At 35.3% G+C, this 24,431-nt stretch overlaps 3 protein-coding genes across 4 annotated transcripts in view; all 3 read right to left on the bottom strand.

The window, feature by feature from the left end:
* Positions 1–22,555, bottom strand: part of LOC117345409 (secretory phospholipase A2 receptor-like) — a 31,004-nt gene extending 8,449 nt beyond the window's left edge. The window contains exons 1-9 of the mRNA XM_033908483.1: positions 22,467–22,555; positions 21,616–21,903; positions 21,245–21,421; positions 20,612–20,869; positions 19,824–19,904; positions 14,680–14,967; positions 13,915–14,091; positions 3,463–3,723; positions 2,598–2,697 (exon numbers count right to left, since the gene is read on the bottom strand). Coding sequence (XP_033764374.1) covers positions 2,598–2,697; positions 3,463–3,723; positions 13,915–14,091; positions 14,680–14,967; positions 19,824–19,904; positions 20,612–20,869; positions 21,245–21,421; positions 21,616–21,903; positions 22,467–22,524 — 1,688 coding nt within the window. The 5' untranslated portion in view covers positions 22,525–22,555. The remainder of the gene's footprint in view (positions 1–2,597; positions 2,698–3,462; positions 3,724–13,914; positions 14,092–14,679; positions 14,968–19,823; positions 19,905–20,611; positions 20,870–21,244; positions 21,422–21,615; positions 21,904–22,466) is intronic.
* On the bottom strand, positions 2,381–15,808 carry LOC117344985 (C-type mannose receptor 2-like). 2 transcript variants are annotated; one of them, XM_033907895.1, is made up of 5 exons: positions 14,680–15,808; positions 13,915–14,091; positions 4,641–4,697; positions 3,444–3,723; positions 2,381–2,697 (listed from the first exon to the last, which is right to left on the bottom strand). In XM_033907895.1, exons 1-5 carry the CDS (start codon positions 15,017–15,019, stop codon positions 2,685–2,687), a joined length of 867 nt encoding a protein of 288 aa, XP_033763786.1. In that variant the 5' UTR covers positions 15,020–15,808; the 3' UTR covers positions 2,381–2,684. The 2 variants fall into 2 exon arrangements, with proteins under 2 accessions (XP_033763786.1, XP_033763785.1); XM_033907894.1 differs by having other exon boundaries at positions 3,463–3,723.
* On the bottom strand, positions 17,143–20,360 carry LOC117344986 (hepatitis A virus cellular receptor 1-like). Its single transcript, XM_033907897.1, has 4 exons — positions 20,162–20,360; positions 19,824–19,904; positions 18,045–18,120; positions 17,143–17,768 (listed from the first exon to the last, which is right to left on the bottom strand). Exons 1-4 carry the CDS (start codon positions 20,355–20,357, stop codon positions 17,651–17,653), a joined length of 471 nt encoding a protein of 156 aa, XP_033763788.1. The 5' UTR covers positions 20,358–20,360; the 3' UTR covers positions 17,143–17,650.
* Positions 22,556–24,431: the final 1,876 nt, after the last annotated feature.

The following is a 24,431-nucleotide window of genomic DNA, read 5'->3' as shown; positions in this document are numbered from 1 at the left end:
ATTATTTAAAACTGCATTTATCAACATACACATGGTACATAGAATAAATTATTTCTGCAATGGATGATGTCAGCATGTTCAGTTTGCGTTGAAAGAAAATAAAATGATGCAGATATACATCCGGGCATCACCTATTTCTATCTCCTGTTCAAAAAGGTTACCTTTTAATAATAATAGTGTATTCATTAGAAACAGTATAGATTCAAATGTTACCGTTACACAATTCATACATCAACTTTGTCCTGCATTTGTTACAGACAAACTAATGCTGAGTAGGTCGTTATTGACACATTTTAAGCAAGGAATGGCTTTTATGAAACGTCCTGACATTTATATTTCCCTAAATATTGGCCATGTGATAAACGTAAACTGACTAGGTAATTATTCTTTTTAATATACGGAGTGATACTAATGACGACAACTCCTGTTGAATGTGATGCGCTTTACCAATAATCACTTTCGTGTTGAATGTGATGCGCTTTACCAATAGCCACTTTCGTGTTGAATGTGATGCGCTTTACCAATAACCACTTTCGTGTTGAATGTGATGCGCTTTACCAATAGCCACTTTCGTGTTGAATGTGATGCGCTTTACCAATAGCCACTTTCGTGTTGAATGTGATGCGCTTTACCAATAGCCACTTTCGTGTTGAATGTGATGCGCTTTACCAATAGCCACTTTCGTGTTGAATGTGATGCGCTTTACCAATAGCCACTTTCGTGTTGAATGTGATGCGCTTTACCAATAGCCACTTTCGTGTTGAATGTGATGCGCTTTACCAATAGCCACTTTCGTGTTGAATGTGATGCGCTTTACAAATAGCCACTTTCGTGTTGAATGTGATGCGCTTTACAAATAGCCACTTTCGTGTTGAATGTGATGCGCTTTACCAATAGCCACTTTCGTGTTCAAGCAGATTGATACTACCGCTAGTCTCATATTTAAAAAAAAGAACGTTTATGTTTGACTATATTGTAGAGCTTATCAGACCAGTTAACAGAGACCTTTCAGATTCCTTCGATTTCACATATATGCGGTCTGTATTGACATGATATAATGTTTTTATGAAGGGGAGATAACTACGCCACGCTAATTACGGTCTATATTGACGTAACATATTGTATACATGAAGGGGAGATAACTACGCCACGCTAATTACGGTCTATATTGACGTAACATATTGTATACATGAAGGGGAGATAACCACGCCACGCTAATTACGGTCTATGTTGACGTAACATATTGTTGATATGAAGGGGAGATAACTACGCCACGCTAATTACGGTCTATATTGACGTAACATATTGTTGATATGAAGGGGAGATAACCACGCCACGCTAATTACGGTCTATATTGACGTAACATATTGTTGATATGAAGGGGAGATAACTACGCCACGCTAATTACGGTCTATATTGACGTAACATATTGTTGATATGAAGGGGAGATAACCACGCCATATTTTTTTTTAAATTTATTTTTTATTCATTTAAATTAATATTACAAGGCATACATGTATACACAAAAAAAGCCACAAAAAGTAACATGCATATACAAGATGTAACAGAATGATATATTAATACATCCTGATCATACATATATATTCTGTACTTGATTCCATTTTTTCAAAAAATTGATTTATTTTATGATGATAAATGACTAACAAAACATTATTTTCAACCACGCCATATTAATTACTGTCTGTATTACATATTGTATACATGAAGGGGAGATAACTACATCACAATAATCACTCGCTGTTTTGAGAACGTATTTATCAAAGGGGGTGTGGGTACTACTTCATATGTCACTGTCTGTATTGACATATATTGTCACTGTCTGTATTGACATATATTGTCACTGTCTGTATTGACATATATTGTCACTGTCTGTATTGACATATATTGTCACTGTCTGTATTGACATATATTGTAACTGTCCGTATTGACATATATTGTCACTGTCTGTATTGACATATATTGGCACTGTCTGTATTGACATATATTGTCACTGTCTGTATTGATATAAATTGTCACTGTCTGTATTGACATATATTGTCACTGTCTGTACTGACATATATTGTCACTGTCTGTATTGACATATATTGTCACTGTCTGTATTGACATATATTGTCACTGTCTGTATTGACATATATTGTCACTGTCTGTATTGACATATATTGTCACTGTCTGTATTGACATATATTGTCACTGTCTGTATTAGCATATATTGTCACTGTCTGTATTGACATATATTGTCACTGTCTGTATTAGCATATATTGTCACTGTCTGTATTGACATATATTGTCACTGTCTGTATTGACATATATTGTCACTGTCTGTATTAGCATATATTGTCACTGTCTGTATTGACATATATTGTCACTGTCTGTATTGACATATATTGTCACTGTCTGTATTGACATATATTGTCACTGTCTGTATTAGCATATATTGTCACTGTCTGTATTGACATATATTGGCACTGTCTGTATTGACATATAGTGTCACTGTCTGTATTGACATATATTGTCACTGTCTGTATTGACATATATAGGCCTGGTTGTAGATAACGGCTGTACAATCGTAGTCATACCACATCCCGTCATCCACACTGATCATGGCACAGTTCTCGTTAGTGGCGTTGTGAGACGGCCCTTCGTCAGGATTCCAGTGACCATAATTAACAGACGTACCTAAAACATATTTACAAAAGTAAGTAAGTGAAAGGGAATGAACTTTTTGGAGTGTGATTTTTTCAACTGAAATAGTTCCTAGTCGTTGTATTGTGTAGAATATCTAAGGCACTATCCAAGCTGACGATTTGTAGTAAACGAAAAAAATGAAATTATATATCTCCGTATCATGCTATTAAAATACATTCTTTATCAAAGTCTACAAATGATAATAAGTTTTGTTCAAATATAAACATGATATATTTTAGATCCTTTTGAATTAAAGTCATAGAATCGACGATATTCATGTGAAAAAAAGTACGTCTAGTTTTCAGGGAAACGATCTCAAGACGATTAAACTAATTAACAAAATACACTGTTTTATTTTCACGGTCTTAATTCAGGAGATATTGAATATTGTTTACCATAAACTCATTATTGACTTACCGATAATAATAATCTACTTATGTTAAACATGCAGAAAAATAATAATAATAATTTTTTTTTAATTTGGCGTAATATTTAACGTAAAAAGTAAAAACCTTTCCATACATGATTTCATTAAACATTATATAGTAACATGAATCAAAACAGACGATGTCTTGTGTTGAAATATCGTTGATGCCTTGCGTTTAATGTAATATAAAAAAAAATCACCAATACAAGGTGTCGAAATATTAAAAACAATATTAAAAAATAAATGTAGTGATATTCCTCTTTGAATTATCCAAAAATGTAAAAAGAAAAAAAAAAAAATCTTTACTGACAAGGTGTTACTATGGTTACCATCACTCCATCTCCAGTGTCCCTCACTACCACTATCTGTAGCCCCTATCCACGCCCCCGAGTCACTCCAGTGTAGGGACTTCAGGCTCTCATAGACGATGTCCTGGTCCTGTTGGCTGTGGATCTGTAACAACAATCCTCCATGTCTCCCGCAGTTAGTGTCCGCATCATTCCAAGACTTGTCACCAGTGACAAAAGTAAGACAGGAATCGCTGTAGAATTGGACGAAGGAATCATTCGGATGGAGCAGTACACACTTATCTGGAACAAAAGACATTGTTATTGTTATCTAGTCGTATTATTAAACTGGTATATTATATATATTACCCGTTGGTATTGTCAACAAAACGTAAATTAAATTAAAAGCTTATTTAAAGATTAGACATCTAGCCGGCTTACAGAATAAGTAACCTATTAGTAATCATTAGGTATATTTGATGTAACTGTTGCTTTTTATATAATATAGAATGTTTTACTCACAATGAAATGCACAATAGGCATCGAATATATATATATATACATCGCCTACAAACAACGACACACCGAAGCCCCTGTACACAGAAGTAGTGAAAACATATATATAGGATCTAGTAAGTAATAACGACGGTATAATCCAATATAGGTACTGGATCCTAACAAACAAATGTTCGTTGGATGCGTATTACTAGAAATAGATAATTGTCAAGCAGTAATAACGACAGTACAGTAAATTGTCGAATTTTCGAGGCAATCTGCCCCTTTATCAAGACAAAGGTAAATTACAAACGATCACATATAGACATAGAACATGAAACAGTGACATAAATATAGTGGGTATAAACAACAACAAATATTAATAAATAACAATATATATATATCGAATGATACACAGGATATACCATGGTTTCTAGTCTACAAATAACAAATACACTAATAGAAAAACAGATCGAATAATCGTAACTACACGAATAACGTCATATTACGTAAATAAACACCGAATAACGTGAAAAAACGTACTTACGCGAAACAAGCAGGTAATAATACAAATTAAACAGGTAATAATACAAATTAAACATTTGATAACGCAAAAAATATCGTAACAACTCAAAAATCACTTTGTTTCGTACAGAACGCTGTATACAGACCGGAAAAATGAATCTCACAAAATAGTATTTCATTAAAATATCAAAACAGACTACCTTGTTGTGTGGTCGGCGACATTGTTGTTGATGATATTGTTAATGAAGGCGTCTTTTCTGAAAGGGAATAACATATCACACTTGCGTGAAACATTTTCTATGGGTTAGTTAGCATATATTTGGTTAGACTTTGGTATATCATAACAAGTGTCATATTGATCAGAATTGTCTGATAGCCGTGACAGTGTAGTCGCCGAAACGTCCTACACAAAGATTCGATACTGGTTATGATATGCGAAATTAAGTCTACTCACGAACACAATCTATGTGTATAGAATTCTGCATAGACACATGCAGGCAAAAATATAACTAGGTCCCTTGCCTTTTTCCACAACACAAAAAAATGTTACAGGTATACAATCTAGCATCGTTAATCATACAAAGGTTTGGAGATCTATTTGGAATATCTCCAAACCTTAGAATTAGCAATGTCAGCTTTTAGTACTCGTGTCGGTGGTAACGCTACAACAAAAACAAAGCGATATTGTTCTGTTGTCAGAACATAACTTTCTGAATACTTCAACCACCTTTTCTAAAAGTAGTGACATGACCTATTTGAAAAAAGACTGCTCACAAATTGAAGAATTCAGATATCTTGCCTCGGCTTAAACCGAAAGGAATTCTTTTACGGAAAATTAAAGCATTGCTAGACTTCAGCATTGATATAGTAAATCTTTCTTTTTAGAAGCAAAGTATCAGAAATTATCATTTTGATAATAACTCGAATCTACCATCTCCTGTAAACGTGATCACGTTGGTGTACTAAGATTTTACTCCATTACTGAATATAAAACGATTAGTACGAATCAATAGAAATCAATCTCAATAAGAGTCTTTATTGTATACTTAGTAATAAATACAGGTTTTTTTGCATATGCATTATGGCGCCAAATATCCCGATCCGTAATCCTTACCCATGCATTATTGATTCAGTAATGCACCCCAAACCCTGTATTGGCCCTCTTCGCGGAACACCTCTAAATTTTGCGTCTCAACAAACTATTCGGGTCTCTCGGGTTTTGACGTAGGTGCTGTGTTGTCAGCGAAACCAAAACAAACAACGTGGCGTCGAGTAGACGAAGGAATGAGGACATGGGAGAGAAGCTTTTAAATTCGCTTCGGCATGTAGGGGCAGGAAAAGAGCAAGGATGATAATTGACAGTGATTCTGACTGATTCAAATCAATGTTTATTCTTGATCCTTGATCAGTGACATGGTAGAAACACCTTTGGAAAGGAACTTATTTAGAAATCATTATAAATTTGACAGATATGAACTTCATAAAGACTTAAAAAACTTCAATATTATAAAGTGTTTATAATTCAATACATTACAAATTTGAATCTGATTTTTCTTGTCAAGTTTTAATTGTTGTTTTGATTAATGCTCTGTGATTTATTACTAAGAATACAATAAATTGAATAAAACATACCTTTTTCCATATCGGACCCAATATGTAATGATCACCAAAAATCAGCATCAACATCTGTTCTTAGTAATGATCACCAATAACAGCTGTCTGTTCTTAGTAATGATCACCAATAACAGCTGTCTGTTCTTAGTAATGATCACCAATAACAGCTGTCTGTTCTTAGTAATGATCACAAATAACAGCTGTCTGTTCTTAGTAATGATCACCTATAACAGCTGTCAGTTCGTAGTAATGATCACCAGTAACAGCTGTCTGTTCTTAGTAATGATCACCAATAACAGCTGTCTGTTCTTAGTAATGATCACCAATAACAGCTGTCTGTTCTTAGTAATGATCACCAATAACAGCTGTCTGTTCTTAGTAACGATCACCAATAACAGCTGTCTGTTCTTAGTAATGATCACCAATAACAGCTGTCTGTTCTTAGTAACGATCACCAATAACAGCGGTCTGTTCTTAGTAATGATCACCAATAACAGCTGTCTGTTCTTAGTAATGATCACCAATAACAGCTGTCTGTTCTTAGTAATGATCACCAATAACAGCTGTCTGTTCTTAGTAATGATCTCCAATAACAGCTGTCTGTTCTTAGTAATGATCACCAAAAACAGCTGTCTGTTCTTAGTAATGATCACTTATAACAGCTGTCTGTTCGTAGTAACGATCACCAATAACAGCTGTCTGTTCTTAGTAATGATCACCAATAACAGCTGTCTGTTCTTAGTAAAGATCACCAATAACAGCTGTCTGTTCTTAGTAATGATCACCAGTAACAGATGTCTGTTCTTAGTAAAGATCACCAATAACAGCTGTCTGTTCTTAGTAAAGATCACCAATAACAGCTGTCTGTTCTTAGCAATGCTCACCAATAACAGCTGTCTGTTCTTAGTAATGATCTCCAATAACAGCTGTCTGTTCTTAGTAATGATCACCAATCCAATAACAGCTGTCTGTTCTTAGTAATGATCACCAATAACAGCGGTCTGTTCTTAGTAATGATCACCAATAACAGCTGTCTGTTCTTAGTAACGATCACCAATAACAGCTGTCTGTTCTTAGTAATGATCACTTATAACAGCTGTCTGTTCTTAGTAATGATCTCCAATAACAGCTGTCTGTTCTTAGTAATGATCACCAATAACAGCTGTCTGTTCTTAGTAATGATCACCAATAACAGCTGTCTGTTCTTAGTAATTAGCACCAATAACAGCTGTCTGTTCTTAGTAATTAGCACCAATAACAGCTGTCTGTTCTTAGTAATGATCACCAATAACAGCTGTCTGTTCTTAGTAATGATCACCAATAACAGCTGTCTGTTCTTAGTAATGATCACCAATAACAGCTGTCTGTTCTTAGCAATGATCTCCAATAACAGCTGTCTGTTCTTAGTAATGATCTCCAATAACAGCTGTCTGTTCTTAGTAATGATCACCAATAACAGCTGTCTGTTCTTAGTAACGATCACCAGTAACAGCTGTCTGTTCTTAGTAAAGATCACCAATAACAGCTGTCTGTTCTTAGTAAAGATCACCAATAACAGCTGTCTGTTCTTAGCAATGCTCACCAATAACAGCTGTCTGTTCTTAGTAATGCTCACCAATAACAGCTGTCTGTTCTTAGTAATGATCACCAATAACAGCTGTCTGTTCTTAGTAATGATCACCAATAACAGCTGTCTGTTCTTAGCAATGATCTCCAATAACAGCTGTCTGTTCTTAGTAATGATCTCCAATAACAGCTGTCTGTTCTTAGTAATGATCACCAATAACAGCTGTCTGTTCTTAGTAATGATCTCCAATAACAGCTGTCTGTTCTTAGTAATGATCACCAATAACAGCTGTCTGTTCTTAGTAACGATCACCAGTAACAGCTGTCTGTTCTTAGTAAAGATCACCAATAACAGCTGTCTGTTCTTAGTAAAGATCACCAATAACAGCTGTCTGTTCTTAGCAATGCTCACCAATAACAGCTGTCTGTTCTTAGTAATGCTCACCAATAACAGCTGTCTGTTCTTAGTAATGATCACCAATAACAGCTGTCTGTTCTTAGTAATGATCACCAATAACAGCTGTCTGTTCTTAGTAATGATCACCAATAACAGCTGTCTGTTCTTAGTAATGATCACCAATAACAGCTGTCTGTTCTTAGTAATGATCACCAATAACAGCTGTCTGTTCTTAGTAATGATCACCAATAACAGCTGTCTGTTCTTAGCAATGATCTCCAATAACAGCTGTCTGTTCTTAGTAATGATCTCCAATAACAGCTGTCTGTTCTTAGTAATGATCACCAATAACAGCTGTCTGTTCTTAGTAATGATCACCAATAACAGCTGTCTGTTCTTAGTAATGATCACCAATAACAGCTGTCTGTTCTTAGCAATGATCACCAATAACAGCTGTCTGTTCTTAGTAATGATCTCCAATAACAGCTGTCTGTTGTTAGTAATGATCACCAATAACAGCTGTCTGTTCTTAGTAATGATCACCAATAACAGCTGTCTGTTCTTAGTAATGATCACCAATAACAGCTGTCTGTTCTTAGTAATGATCACTTATAACAGCTGTGTGTTCTTAGTAATGATCACCAATAACAGCTGTCTGTTCTTAGTAATGATCACTTATAACAGCTGTCTGTTCTTAGTAATGATCACCAATAACAGCTGTCTGTTCTTAGTAATGATCACCAATAACAGCTGTCTGTTCTTAGTAATGATCTTTAATAACAGCTGTCTGTTCTTAGTAATGATCACCAATAACAGCTGTCTGTTCTTAGTAATGATCTCTAATAACAGCTGTCTGTTCTTAGTAATGATCACCAATAACAGCTGTCTGTTCTTAGTAATGATCACCAATAACAGCTGTCTGTTCTTAGTAATGATCTTTAATAACAGCTGTCTGTTCTTAGTAATGATCACCAATAACAGCTGTCTGTTCTTAGTAAAGATCACCAGTAACAGCTGTCTGTTCTTAGTAAAGATCACCAATAACAGCTGTCTGTTCTTAGTAATTAGCACCAATAACAGCTGTCTGTTCTTAGTAATGATCACCAATAACAGCTGTCTGTTCTTAGTAAAGATCACCAATAAAAGCTGTCTGTTCTTAGTAATTAGCACCAATAACAGCTGTCTGTTCTTAGTAATGATCACCAATAACAGCTGTCTGTTCTTAGTAATGATCACCAAAAACAGCTGTCTGTTCTTAGTAATGATCACCAAAAACAGCTGTCTGTTCTTAGTAATGATCACCAATAACAGCTGTCTGTTCTTAGTAATGATCACCAAAAACAGCTGTCTGTTCTTAGTAATGATCACCAATAACAGCTGTCTGTTCTTAGTAATGATCACCAATAACAGCTGTCTGTTCTTAGTAACGATCACCAATAACAGCTGTCTGTTCTTAGTAATGATCACCAATAACAGCTGTCTGTTCTTAGTAATGATCACCAATAACAGCTATCTGTTCTTAGTAATGATCACCAATAACCGCTGTCTGTTCTTAGTAATGATCACCAATAACAGCTATCTGTTCTTAGTAATGATCACCAATAACAGCTGTCTGTTCTTAGTAATGATCACCAATAACAGCTATCTGTTCTTAGTAATGATCACCAATAACAGCTATCTGTTCTTAGTAATGATCACCAATAACAGCTGTCTGTTCTTAGTAATGATCACCAATAACAGCTGTCTGTTCTTAGTAATGATCACCAATAACAGCTGTCTGTTCTTAGTAATGATCACCAGTAACAGATGTCTGTTCTTAGTAATGATCACCAATAACAGCTGTCTGTTCTTAGTAATGATCACCAGTAACAGATGTCTGTTCTTAGTAATGATCACCAATAACAGCTGTCTGTTCTTAGTAATGATCACCAATAACAGCTGTCTGTTCTTAGTAATGATCACCTATAACAGCTGTCTGTTCTTAGTAATGATCACCAGTAACAGATGTCTGTTCTTAGTAATGATCACCAATAACAGCTGTCTGTTCTTAGTAATGATCACCAATAACAGCTGTCTGTAAAGAACACCAATAATAGCTGTCTGTTCTTAGTAATGATCACCAATAACAGCTGTCTGTAAAGAACACCAATAACAGCTGTCTGTTCTTAGTAATGATCACCAGTAACAGCTGTCTGTTCTTAGTAATGATCACCAATAACAGCTGTCTGTTCTTAGTAATGATTACCAATAACAGCTGTCTGTTCTTAGTAATGATCACCAATAACAGCTGTCTGTTCTTAGTAATGATCATCAATAACAGCTGTCTGTTCTTAGTAATGATCACCAATAACAGCTGTCTGTTCTTAGTAATGATCACCAGTAACAGCTGTCTGTAAAGAACACCAATAATAGCTGTCTGTTCTTAGTAATGATCACCAATAACAGCTGTCTGTTCTTAGTAATGATCACCAATAACAGCTGTCTGTTCTTAGTAATGATCACCAGTAACAGCTGTCTGTAAAGAACACCAATAATAGCTGTCTGTTCTTAGTAATGATCACCAATAACAGCTGTCTGTTCTTAGTAATGATCACCAATAACAGCTGTCTGTTCTTAGTAATGATCACCAGTAACAGCTGTCTGTTCTTAGTTATGATCACATATAACAGCTGTCTGTTCTTAGTAATGATCACCAATAACAGCTGTCTGTTCTTAGTAATGATCACCAATAGCAGCTGTCTGTTCTTAGTAATGATCACCAATAGCAACTGTCTGTTCTTAGTAATGATCACCAATAACAGCGGTCTGTTCTTAGTAATGATCACCAATAACAGCTGTCTGTTCTTAGTAATGATCACCAATAACAGCTGTCTGTTCTTAGTAATGATCACCAATAACAGCTGTCTTTTCTAAGTAATGATCACCAATAACAGCTGTCTGTTCTTAGCAATGATCACCAATAACAGCGGTCTGTTCTTAGTAATGATCACCAGTAACAGCTGTCTGTTCTTAGTAATGATCACCAATAACAGCGGTCTGTTCTTAGTAATGATCACCAATAACAGCTGTCTGTTCTTAGTAATGATCACCAATAACAGTTGTCTGTTCTTAGTAATGATCACCAATAACAGCTGTCTGTTCTTAGTAATGATCACCAATAACAGCTGTCTGTTCTTAGTAATGATCACCAATAACAGCTGTCTGTTCTTAGTAATGATCACCAATAACAGCTGTCTGTTCTTAGTAATGATCACCAATAACAGCTGTCTGTTCTTAGTAATGATCACCAATAACAGCTGTCTGTTCTTAGTAATGATCACCAATAACAGCTGTCTGTTCTTAGTAAAGATCACCAATAACAGCTGTCTGTTCTTAGTAATGATCACCAATAACAGCTGTCTGTTCTTAGTAATGATCACCAATAACAGCGGTCTGTTCTTAGTAATGATCACCAATAACAGCTGTCTGTTCTTAGTAATGATCACAAATAACAGCTGTCTGTTCTTAGTAATGATCTCCAATAACAGCTGTCTGTTCTTAGTAATGATCACCAATAACAGTTGTCTGTTCTTAGTAATGATCACCAATAACAGTTGTCTGTTCTTAGTAATGATCACCAATAACAGCTGTCTGTTCTTAGTAATGATCACCAATAACAGCTGTCTGTTCTTAGTAATGATCACCAATAACAGCTGTCTGTTCTTAGTAATGATCACCAATAACAGCTGTCAGTTCTTAGTAATGATCACCAATAACAGCTGTCTGTTCTTAGTAATGATCACCAATAACAGCTGCCTGTTCTTAGTAATGATCACCAATAACAGCTGTCTGTTCTTAGTAATGATCACCAATAACAGCTGTCTGTTCTTAGTAATGATCACCAATAACAGCTGTCTGTTCTTAGTAATGATCACAAATAACAGCTGTCTGTTCTTAGTAATGATCACAAATAACAGCTGTCTGTTCTTAGTAACGATCACCAATAACAGCTGTCTGTTCTTAGTAATGATCACCAATAACAGCTGTCTGTTCTTAGTAATGATCACCAATAACAGCTGCCTGTTCTTAGTAATGATCACCAATAACAGCTGTCTGTTCTTAGTAATGATCACCAATAACAGCTGTCTGTTCTTAGTAATGATCACCAATAACAGCTGTCTGTTCTTAGTAATGATCACAAATAACAGCTGTCTGTTCTTAGTAATGATCACAAATAACAGCTGTCTGTTCTTAGTAACGATCACCAATAACAGCTGTCTGTTCTTAGTAATGATCACCAATAACAGCTGTCTGTTCTTAGTAACGATCACCAATAACAGCTGTCTGTTCTTAGTAATGATCACCAATAACAGCTGTCTGTTCTTAGTAATGATCACCAATAACAGCTGTCTGTTCTTAGTAATGATCACCAATAACAGCTGTCAGTTCTTAGTAATGATCACCAATAACAGCTGTCTGTTCTTAGTAATGATCACCAATAACAGCTGCCTGTTCTTAGTAATGATCACCAATAACAGCTGTCTGTTCTTAGTAATGATCACCAATAACAGCTGTCTGTTCTTAGTAATGATCACCAATAACAGCTGTCTGTTCTTAGTAATGATCACCAATAACAGCTGTCTGTTCTTAGTAATGATCACAAATAACAGCTGTCTGTTCTTAGTAACGATCACCAATAACAGCTGTCTGTTCTTAGTAATGATCACCAATAACAGTTGTCTGTTCTTAGTAATGATCACCAATAACAGTTGTCTGTTCTTAGTAATGATCACCAATAACAGTTGTCTGTTCTTAGTAATGATCACCAATAACAGTTGTCTGTTCTTAGTAATGATCACCAATAACAGCTGTCTGTTCTTAGTAATGATCACCAATAACAGCTGTCTGTTCTTAGTAATGATCACCAATAACAGCTGTCTGTTCTTAGTAATGATCACCAATAACAGCTGTCTGTTCGTAGTAATGATCACCAATAACAGCTGTCTGTTCGTAGTAATGATCACCAATAACAGCTGTCTGTTCTTAGTAATGATCACCAATAACAACTGTCTGTTCTTAGTAACGATCACCAATAACAGCTGTCTGTTCTTAGTAATGATCACCAATAACAGCTGTCTGTTCTTAGTAATGATCACCAATAACAGCTGTCTGTTCGTAGTAATGATCACCAATAACAGCTGTCTGTTCTTAGTAATGATCACCAATAACAGCTGTCTGTTCTTAGTAATGATCACCAATAACAGCTGTCTGTTCGTAGTAATGATCACCAATAACAGCGGTCTGTTCTTAGTAATGATCACCAGTAACAGCTGTCTGTTCTTAGTAATGATCACCTATAACAGCTGTCAGTTCGTAGTAATGATCACCAGTAACAGCTGTCTGTTCTTAGTAATGATCACCAATAACAGCTGTCTGTTCTTAGTAATGATCACCAATAACAGCTGTCTGTTCTTAGTAATGATCACCAATAACAGCTGTCTGTTCGTAGTAATGATCACCAATAACAGCTGTCTGTTCTTAGTAATGATCACCAATAACAGCTGTCTGTTCGCTGCATCAAAATCCGCTATTTTTGCTGTTCCGATACGATTCAAAGCGAATGTAGAATAAGAGATTGCGTTCCTGTGTACAGCATAAAAGATTTTTTTTTTGAAACAACGTTTTTGTAAACCATGCTGTTGGGCAGTCCCTTAAAAATCCACTGTCAAGAGTAACATCATCTGGATATTCTGTTTTACATCATTTTAAATTTAATTGTACCTATTGAATATTAATCTCAATCGTATGAAAAAAAATCGAACTGCATATTTTAATGCAATTTGCACTCATGAAGAACATCAATATTACGTAATACAAACGAAATATAACATTCAAAGATATTCTGATTGATGACATACGGTATTGACACATGTAGGAGTGGCGGAACAGGAGATTTCCACAACTGTAGTCATGCCAACGACCGTTATCGTCAACACGCATTATACCACAGTCCTCTAAAGCAGCTGAGGAAAACAGAAAACCATGATGGACCGGTCCTTCACCCGGGTGCCAGTTGGAGTATGTGATGTTGCTACCTGTGTAAATAAAAATGAATTCAAGCCTCAACATACCAGAACGACAAGATAACAATATTGTGTGAACGTTAAAGATAAACTAAACAAGGAAAGGGAGACAACTCACATTTTCAAACTTGTCTGCAATTTCTGCAATGCACACTTTGTATATGGAAATTCAAGGTTCCGAGTAAAGACCAATAATTATTATGAAACTGTTTTGTACAATTAAGTAAGATATTTCTTTTGTTCTATTATTAAGAAAATATGTTTTATATGTCAATAGATTCTTACTGGATATACGTCAAGTGTTTTAAATAAAAAATACTAAGGTTTTCATTTGCTTATCCATCTATTTGTTTGTACGTAAACTTGCGCTTAACACAAAATTTAACTTAAAAAAAATTTAAAATAGATATTCAATTTCCCAGCTGTATTGCATAGTTCTTATGTTTGAATCCTAAATCCTTTCATCTAAAATCAGTGAATGGTTAAGTTTGCAAATCTTCCTAATCAAAGTGTCTGACCAACTAACGAAAGAAAGACAACGTCACAGACCACTTCGGCTCAGAAATAGGAATGTTTGGAGTGAAGTTAAACCATGGTTACCATCACTCCATATCCATCTGCCTTCGGTATCGTCATCTGTGGCACCAATCCAAACACCAGTGTCTGCCCAGTGTTCCGATGTTAGCACTTCAAACACAAAGTCCTGCATGTGTCTGTCTGTGATCTGGACCAATAGTCCTCCTTGGCTTCTACAAGCATGATTTGCATCATTCCAGGACCTTTTAGTGCTGACAAAAGTTATGCAAATGTCGTAGTAAGATCTGGTCAAAGATGATCCTGATGAATGTTCTGTACATTGGTTCACTTCATTCACTACTCCACTAACCGCTAGAATCATTGTACAAAAGATACAGTTGAGTAGTACCTTTAAATATGACATCAGTATTGAATATAGTATATGAAAATTAAGGAATATAAAACTCTACCTTCCAGGACTCGTCAGAAATGCTAGGAACAAAAAGAGTGGAAGTCAAGAAAGTCAGGAAAAGTATGATAATTGTCACACTATAAATATCTATTAGCAACCCTATGATTTAGTTTGGATATTTGTTATTCTTAAAAGAACATGACATACACTTGTATAATCCCGTGCTACTATCCGTAGGAGCTTTAACGTAGTATACAGTGTAATGACAAACCATACTCAAACTATATCAATAATGGACTTTTAATGAGGTCAAAACGCTTTTATATCGACCTGGAAGAAAACATTAACCGAGGGCGAAGCCAGGTTGATATAAAACCATATCAGCCGAATTGAAATGTCCGTGATTTTCATATGCCATTTGAACATATTTACCAGTACATTTGTAATTTCATAATTGCCTAAGATAAATTTATCATCATATTCCGCCAATTTGGAATTATCAATATGTTTTTAAATATAAATTGTGTTGTACTCCGGGATCCATACTTTTCACTGTTCCAATTTAAGAAACATAGAGCCCATATAGTCTGGGTTTTTTCACTTTAGAAACATAAGGCCTATATTCGATGGTTGTTCTAAATTTAGAAAATATAGGTCCATATGGTATATCGACCTGCATGTGACCACCGCAGGTTTACTAGCCAATCAAAAGAACAAAAGAGCTACGTCATATTTATGTACTGAAACAATAACATAATTGTTGATTGCATGTTTTCGATTACAGCAGTATTTAATCATAAGATTTACACTAAAACAAGTTAAAAAAAAAAAAGGAATCCTTGTCTTTACGAATGTGTGTATTTTATTATTTTACTTATATCTTACATGAATTTTAAAATGGAGCCTAAGGAAAGAAAAGTCTTTGATGTGTTATTTTAATTACCTGTCACGATGAAGATCAAACTGTAGAACAGATGGTATTCTCCTTGTCTTTTATGTATGCCAAGTACACCAGCCATATCGAAGTTAATTGTATAATGTTGTTACATACACAAGCATACCTTGTCAAGTGAGATGACGACGTCCGTTTTTATGTTGACTGATACCACTACGTTATCTTATCGAAAAATGTATTTTGTTTGTTCAAACTGAGATGCACATTATATCTCCATACACATTCAACTCGTCATCTGTATGAACTTAACACTTAATACAAAAAAGTGGATATCGAAAAAAGAAATCAATATCGTAATTTTAAGGATAAATATGAACAATATATATATTTACATGGACACAAAAAAAAAGCTTCGAAAGGTAAAGCGTCATCTGCCGTAACACAAGTACTCTTACTGTGTTTTAGCAGGAGAGTGACAAATTTGTCAGCTAGATAAACATTTATACTAAGGAATATATAAAGTATACCATAGGGGTTATATCAACATCTGCATACTGTTAACAGTCACTGTGTATCATACAAGACAAACTGGGATAACGTCGACCTGTCGGACTGACGAATTATCTAAACGAAAAAATATGTAATCAATTGAAAGAGAAGACATCTAAGGAAAAAAAGGGATTCACGGCGGTCGGGCTAACGGACTAACAATATATCATTATTAGCCTTCGTAATAATGTATAAAGATACTGACATTTTGTCAAACTCGTGTAAAATATATATCGTATTAACCAGGAACAATTAAAAATAATCAATAACCTGACGACAATCCCTGTCAATGTCAGATGTTATAGTATGCTAACAAAAACTTAGTTACAGATTGTGTTATTGTCAATGATGTCATCTCGTAAAATGTGTAAGCGCATTTGTCACTAAAACGCCCGTTTATTTATTTTTGTTAATTGATCTACCAAGATCAGAAAAAAACCCAGAGTTTAACATCATTAAATGCTCCACTCGGCTGTAACATGTCAACACCTACACTGTATTGGTTTTAGGTCATTACTTTTTGTCAATATTAGAATATATTTAACCAAATCTCCAACGTATCAAAAGATATGTCATATCTTTTTTCTTAAAAATATGGTCATGGAATAATCATTTGTCAGACACACTTTTAAAACAAAACAAAATAATAATATTGAAAATAACAATGTCAAAAATAACAAAAATTCATCTCTTTAAAATATCAAAAATATTTTTATTAAAAACATGTTATAAAAATGATTATCTAAATAATATACAATGATCAGCTGATATCACAGATAGTATTATCAACCATAGGTAAATATCACTATACAGTATACTATGCATACAATCCTTCCACTCTACTTCCCCTCTCTCACTCCCGTGTTAAGATCACTTATAGCGATAATGGTATGACAAGATAACGTTCTAGTTTATACAAATGTTGTATATCAAATGCGTCGTAGTCTTCGTAATACATAAACATGAAATAACTCCATAGTCATAGATGATATAAAACCACATGTATAAATGGTATCATACGAGTTTTTTCTCACAAGGAATAAGATACAGACAGTTACACTTAAATGCTTGTTTGATCATTTCGATAATACATTGGCCATAAGGAACAGTTTTGTTCTTTTAAATTTTACATATACCTATCTTCATCATTCTTTCTAACATCATCCAACTCGAACGTACACATTCCGTTTTTATGTCACTTAAGCATAGCTATTTTCAGGGACGCCCCCATCTCCGTGCATTATATCGTATATTGGATTTTCCCTGGTGTTGGTTGTCCGGTTGCTTGCTTCTGCTGATAACTGACGTTTGCGTCTTCTAAATAACAGAAAGATGTTTGAGTAGTTAATTATGGCATTTGAAAAGTCCACTCAAAGTAGCAAAATTGTGATAATTCATATTAACTTAAACTACTTAAACATTAAACATTCTTTAGCATAAATATATTTTTTTACGGCGAGTGTCGTTGATGAAGCAGAAGACGCTTACTCTTACTGAACATCTGGTCTTAACTCCTTGTGCTTTTACAGGAGTCCCGTACATAGGTCTACGATTAAGACTTATATTCAAAGAAATACTTGAGAATGGATTTACCTCAATACCAATGCTAAGATCGCCGCCACAAGGGACATCACTCCACAACTACTGGCTCCGATGGCGATGTATGTTCCTACATAATTACCAACAAAATAACATTGGAAAGGGAAATCGCAACATTTATTAACATGAAACATGTGGTCCGTACTAATGTTTATACCCAATGATAATACTGTAAAGGTTGGATTGTAATTATATCAAGGAAGACAACCCCCCCTTTGTTTGAGATTTATTATAGTGTATCTTGATTCAATGTTTACAAATTATTTAACTGACCAAACAGATGGCGTGTTACATCTAGAACAAATCATAATTTATTGTGATTGCTGGTAATGTTTGACGTCTGATACACTTAATGATAAAGAACAAAAACCGTTATCATTTGAATAAATTTTGCTATTGTGACACATTTAAAGTATTCACAACAATTGAGGATTAACTTGAAAATATTTTCATTTTATTAAGATTTAAAACAAAAAGACCGAATTGTACTCTAAATCGAGGTTTATAATAAGAGCACACTCCAGTTATTGTATGTAAGAGCTCCATAACAAAAAAAGATATATTGAAGTCAATTCATATAATTTGATCCAATATACACAATTCCTGTGGAAATCCACTTTTATTGACGAACTACTTTCTAATATAAATTACTACGCCGCTGTGTCAGCCAATCAATTGCCACGTTACAAACGGCGACGTCTTTTTTCAGGTAGAATATTTCTAAGTCAATGAAAATGATCGCTACCAGCGAGATTATATATACTGTATACCTGGTAATTTTCGCCCCCGCTTAATTTTCGCCATTTTCGCCCTTTGATGATAGGGCGAATTTAAGATGACGGCGAAAATTTCAAGCTCAATTGCAGGATTTACAAGTTATCGTACATAGGCTACTTGTAGTCGGATCCAAAACATACCCTCGTACTTTCCAAGTGTGTTATATCCTATACAATTACAGGCAACACGTGTTATATATTTACACTAAGTTTATAAAATAGTTAATTGTTTTATTCCAATCTGTGCATATGAAATAAAATCTAGATCTAAATATAGGCCTTGTAAATTTGCGATATCACGTGGAGTTAAATCGAAAATATCGGCGAAAATAAGACAGCGTACTAGGTTTAGTATATTTGATTTTAAACAAAAGCTTTAAATACTAAGTAACTTTTAAAATCCAAACATGTTTTGAAATTATGCACACAAATAGGTCTCTGCCATTGTGAAGGCTGATTTTATGACTTCACCGTCGCTTGTGGCTTCAATCGATGACAAATGAACAAAAGAAAACACTGGCCAGTAGACTTCTAATTAGTCAAGGCACGGTGAACTCACCACTCATCGCGTTTGCTTGAAATCGACCATGCATACCTTATACTATTTGAATCAATATAGGCTGAAGTAAATCTGAACACAGGTAAACGTTGTATATTTCACACCTGATTACATTTCACACCTCAGCGAGATATGCGAAGAAAAGAAAATGGGGGAACTGGATAAATCCCGAGTGTTCCGAGTGCAATTGTATCGAGAATTCAGAACGGTATTTTCCGATTGTGAACGAGGAAAATACATTTCTTAAAAGTAGTTTAGGGCGAAATTAAAACGGGGCGAATATCTTTTGAGTTGCTCAAGGGCGAAAATAACCTGGGGCGAAAAATACCAGGTATACAGTAATTGTTATGATAGTATATATTTCATCTTGATGGTATCATAAAAGTAACAAGTGGACGTACGTTATGATTCTATATACATTATTTTTGACATTTCTACCTGTACTGCTCCCGTCGTTGTCCTCTTGCCTGTCCACCAGAGCGTCGTATCTGTTATCAACATTTGCCCTTCTATCTGTGCCTGTGTAAATACAGTATATACCGGATTCTCAATTAAAACTGCATCACATCTGTTTAAACTATTTATAGGGACAAAGATACGTAAATTAACCTATTCAACTGTAAGTATATATAGAGAGAAACGTAGTTTCCACGTTATTGAATATTTCAAATGCTGAATGATTTTAAACAAGTGTATTGTTAAAACTCTTAGTTCTATAAAAGATTACGAACAAGCCATGCAAAAACTAATTACTATGCACAACAGCACGTTCTTACCTTGAGTAGTCGTTCCGATTTCTATCTTAGTGCTGCTTTTTGTGATCATAACATCTGGGATCTCTGTCCCCTTTCTTTTAGCGGCTGGGGAAGTCGCCATTGTTGTTGTCGATGTTGTCGGCATAGTTGTTGTAGTTGTAGTGGGCATTGTTGTTGTTGTTGTAGTTGGCATAGTTGTTGTAGTTGTAGTGGGCATTGTTGTTGTTGTTGTTGTAGTGGGCATTGTTGTTGTTGTTGTTGTAGTGGGCATTGTTGTTGTTGTTGTGGTGGGCATTGTTGTTGTTGTTGTAGTTGACATAGTTGTTGTTGTAGTTGGCATTGTTGTCGTTGTAGTGGGTATTGTTGTTGTTGTAGTGGGCATTGTTGTTGTTGTTGTTGTAGTGGGCATTGTTGTTGTTGTTGTAGTTGGCATAGTTGTTGTTGTTGTAGTTGGCATTGTTGTTGTTGTAGTTGGCATATTTGTTGTTGTTTGCATAGTTGTTGCTGTAGTTGGTATAGTTGCTGTTGTTGTTGTTGTTGTAGTGGGCATTGTTGTTGTTGTAGTTGGCATAGTTGTTGTTGTTGTTGTCGGCATATTTGTTGTTCTAGTTGGCATATCTGTTGTTGTAGTTGGCATATTTGTTGTCGTTGTAGTTGGCATAGTTGTTGTTGTCATCATCGCCGCCGTCATAGTCGTTGGCATTATTGTCGTTGGTAACGGCACTTTTTCTGTAATGCAAGCATTCGTATTATCAATGGAAACTATTTTCCCGTGGAACAAATCACAGACAGTGTGATATGTATGTGTTTCTTTACCTACATAATATACCCGACTATCATGCAATATTTTAGATAAATGGAGACTACTACGTATTCTGTAACGATCTATATCGTAACCGGTACAGGGAAAACGCACAAGTGAAGTTGTTGAGGATACAGTCAGTTCCCAGTGCAGAAATATATCATGTTATGAAACGAACATCCTCCCCAAAGCATTGTCAAATAAAAATGGGTATTTTAATAATTAAAAACGATTTTGAACGATACCAAAATAATCTTTACGGCAATTGCTAGAAATAATCTGTTTAAACACGAGATACGTACCATATTCACAAACGGATGTATGATGATACAGAGCTGTCCCACAATCATAGTCGTGCCATCTCCCGCTGTCATCGATCCGCATTAGAGCGCAGTCCTCGTATCCAGCCTTAGAGAAGAGGAATCCATTATGAGACGGCCCCTCACCTGGATGCCAGTGACCGTAGGACAATGCTGTACCTGTAAGATAAGCACATTATCATTTTGGTACCATAATCGTCTTATTTGAATATGACAACGCCAAAATAGTTATTAATGCGTTTTACATTATTGACTTTAACATGCCCTTGTAAAACACAACGATCCATTTCCTATCTTAAATGAAAGCATATATTAGAAACAGTTTCTCGCTGCGTTGAATATAATTAACTAACCGTCTGTCCATTTCCATGTCCCCTCACTGTCGTGGTCAGTGGCTCCTATCCACACACCCCTGTCTCCCCAGTGCATGGACTTCAGTGTATTGTAGACGAAGTCCTGTTTGTCTTGGTCCTGAATCTGCACTAAACGACCTCCATGGCTTTGGCAATTTGACTTGGCATTGTTCCAGGAAAGTTTCCCCGTAATGAGGTAAAGACACTTCTCGTTGTACGACTTCACGAGTTGTGTCCGTGGCAAGAAAGTCGGACACTGTCGGAGGTCGTCCTGAAGATTACCATTTACTAGTAAAAGAAATAATCGGAATATTTCAATTACGATCGCAAGTAAGAGGAACTGTAGGCAATAGGCATTAAACAAAATCAAGGTAGATGAGAAGTAACAAAGAATCAACAAAACAAAGAATCAACATAGCAGGGAATCATTGGAACAAAGAATAAACATACTGCATCAACATGACAATAAATCAACAGAACAAAAATTAAACTCAAGTGAATCCCGCAGTGTTCTTCTTTTACCTGTTATTTCATATAGAGAATCTATTGTTCAAGTAGTTACCTCTTTCTAACAATTCTGGATAAAGTTTGATCATTTTCCTCATTTTGAAACTATATCTTGTCCTATAGCTGGACAGCAGACGCCGAAAACAATGTTTCGGTCAAAACAGACTTTATTTACAGCAAAGAGGAAAGCACTATCTCTCACTACCCAAACAGGGCGAAAAATCACATCAGCCCTTCGAGTAAAGTTATTAAATGGCATTAGTTTCGCCTAAAATCGAGTCCTTGTGTTTAGATTAATTTGCCACAATCTTAAAAGTAAGTCTTACTTATTGAATACGTCTTACCTGATAATATTCCTGCAATGACCAGTAGAAGAAGATCCGCTGCTATTGTTCCTAGCATATCTGTTGTTGGCGTTCGCTTTTGTGTGAGGTAAAGCTATGTAGGGTATATTTATACCGTCTACCCTAAGTCAAAGTGGTGTGACAACATCATCCAATGGTAATCGACCTTACACCTAGGTTCAGTGCACGTTAATCACCCATTCGTCACACCAGATAGATAGGTCATCATAATAAGATATGACCTATAGGTCGATGTGTTGTGGAGATAACTATTGTCTATGCATCATTCACAAGATTATATTTAAATGCGTATTTGTTGATGTCTGAGAACATTAGATAACTTATTTCTTTAAAATCCTTCTTTGGTAGATTGTTATAGTTTCTAGCTGTTCCGAGCGCTCGCCAGTTTTAGTTCGCAATCCATCATATTGTTATACGTTAAAACGCGGCTTCATCGCCGTTCATGCATTGTTAATTGATTAATGAATGAGATCTTGAAAATAAGCCGCGGCTTAAACTCTTTTAGTGTAGTCATGATTTGGTTGCGTCCTATTTCAGCGATATACTTATTCAATGGACTGATATACTTATTGTCTAGACCGTCTTATTTCCAAGGCGTTTCTAGGGGCGGGTTTTGACAACAAAGTTCTATTCCCTTACCCGAAATTCCAAAGTGACTGTTATCTTTCCAAAACACATCGTGCTTATGAAAATAATTTAAAGTTTTACAGATTATTTTTACAATTTCACTTAAATCTAAACGTCAAAATGGTCAATATAAACGTATAACTACCTGTTATCAGGAAATCATTGGAAAGCATAAAAAAGCCTAAGCAATGAAAATAATATGTGACTTGAAGTCTTTCCGCAATTCTTTCTCACGACTTGCAGACTTAGATACTTAGTTTGTATCGAATAGACCATGCCTTCAAGATAGCAAAACTTGACCGAATATTTTCTGGATGTTTTCCTCTAAGAAATCAATACTTTGTTTTCGAGGTCTTATCAGCCTCACTAGTTTTGAGTTTTACCTTTTCCCGTATATCCAATGGCGATATCAAGCCATACCATCTGCTCATCGATAAATCAAAAATGTTTTTTTTCCTTCATATTTTGGGTATGTTACATACCATAGACGTATCATGTTGAATATTTCCCTCTGTGAGGACATTATCTTATCCTATATATGCCTGTCCTACCTGTATATTACGGCATCTTTTACTTATGACTATATATTAGTATATCCGGTCAATTATGTGGTTGGAACCATATTACGCGATTCACCTCCTATCCATATCCTCGTACAGGCATTAAAGATATTCAGTTTAAATTAAAATACCACTAAATTAAATATGCTGAGAGAACTATTGTACAAAAATAAATGTTAGAATCAATGCTTCAAACACCGTCATGTTAGTTTTCCCCTCGGCACTCGTGATGTGGGGACCACGCCCTTGATGATCAAATCATTAGGAAGCTGGGATGGTACAATAGACAAAAAAATTAAATAGGAAAATTGAACTCATTATAACATCAAGCAAACCATCTCTGCTCATACTGATATAAAACTAAAAGAAACACAGTTCTCATTCCTCAACATCAGTAACCAGGTCAAAGTTTACGGATAATCAGCGTGCTACTGAAGTATCATAAAAACATACTGACAGAACGGCAACCAAAATAGTAATTTCTTTGATGGCTTCAAATTTGCATTTAACATTAGTAATGTATAACATGGTGTCAGAATTAAGCAATGTCTAAATAAATTCCTTTAACGACTAATGCCAGGGTATTCAGCCTGATTGAATGGTAGTGTAGTAATTGATGAAAACCTTCAAAAGTGCATACTACAAGATTTGTATGGTATTTATAATCTATTTGAATGCCAGAGCTTGTCAGTCGTTGGAACAGCCGGGACATGGTCGCGTTCTTTTTGGCAAACAAAAAAGTACATGGAAAATTAAA

Source organism: Pecten maximus, chromosome 16, assembly GCF_902652985.1.
Source record: "Pecten maximus chromosome 16, xPecMax1.1, whole genome shotgun sequence".
Lineage (NCBI taxonomy): Eukaryota > Metazoa > Mollusca > Bivalvia > Pectinida > Pectinidae > Pecten > Pecten maximus.
Note: the sequence above shows the minus strand (reverse complement) of the source record. Positions and strands in the feature narration are given on the sequence as shown.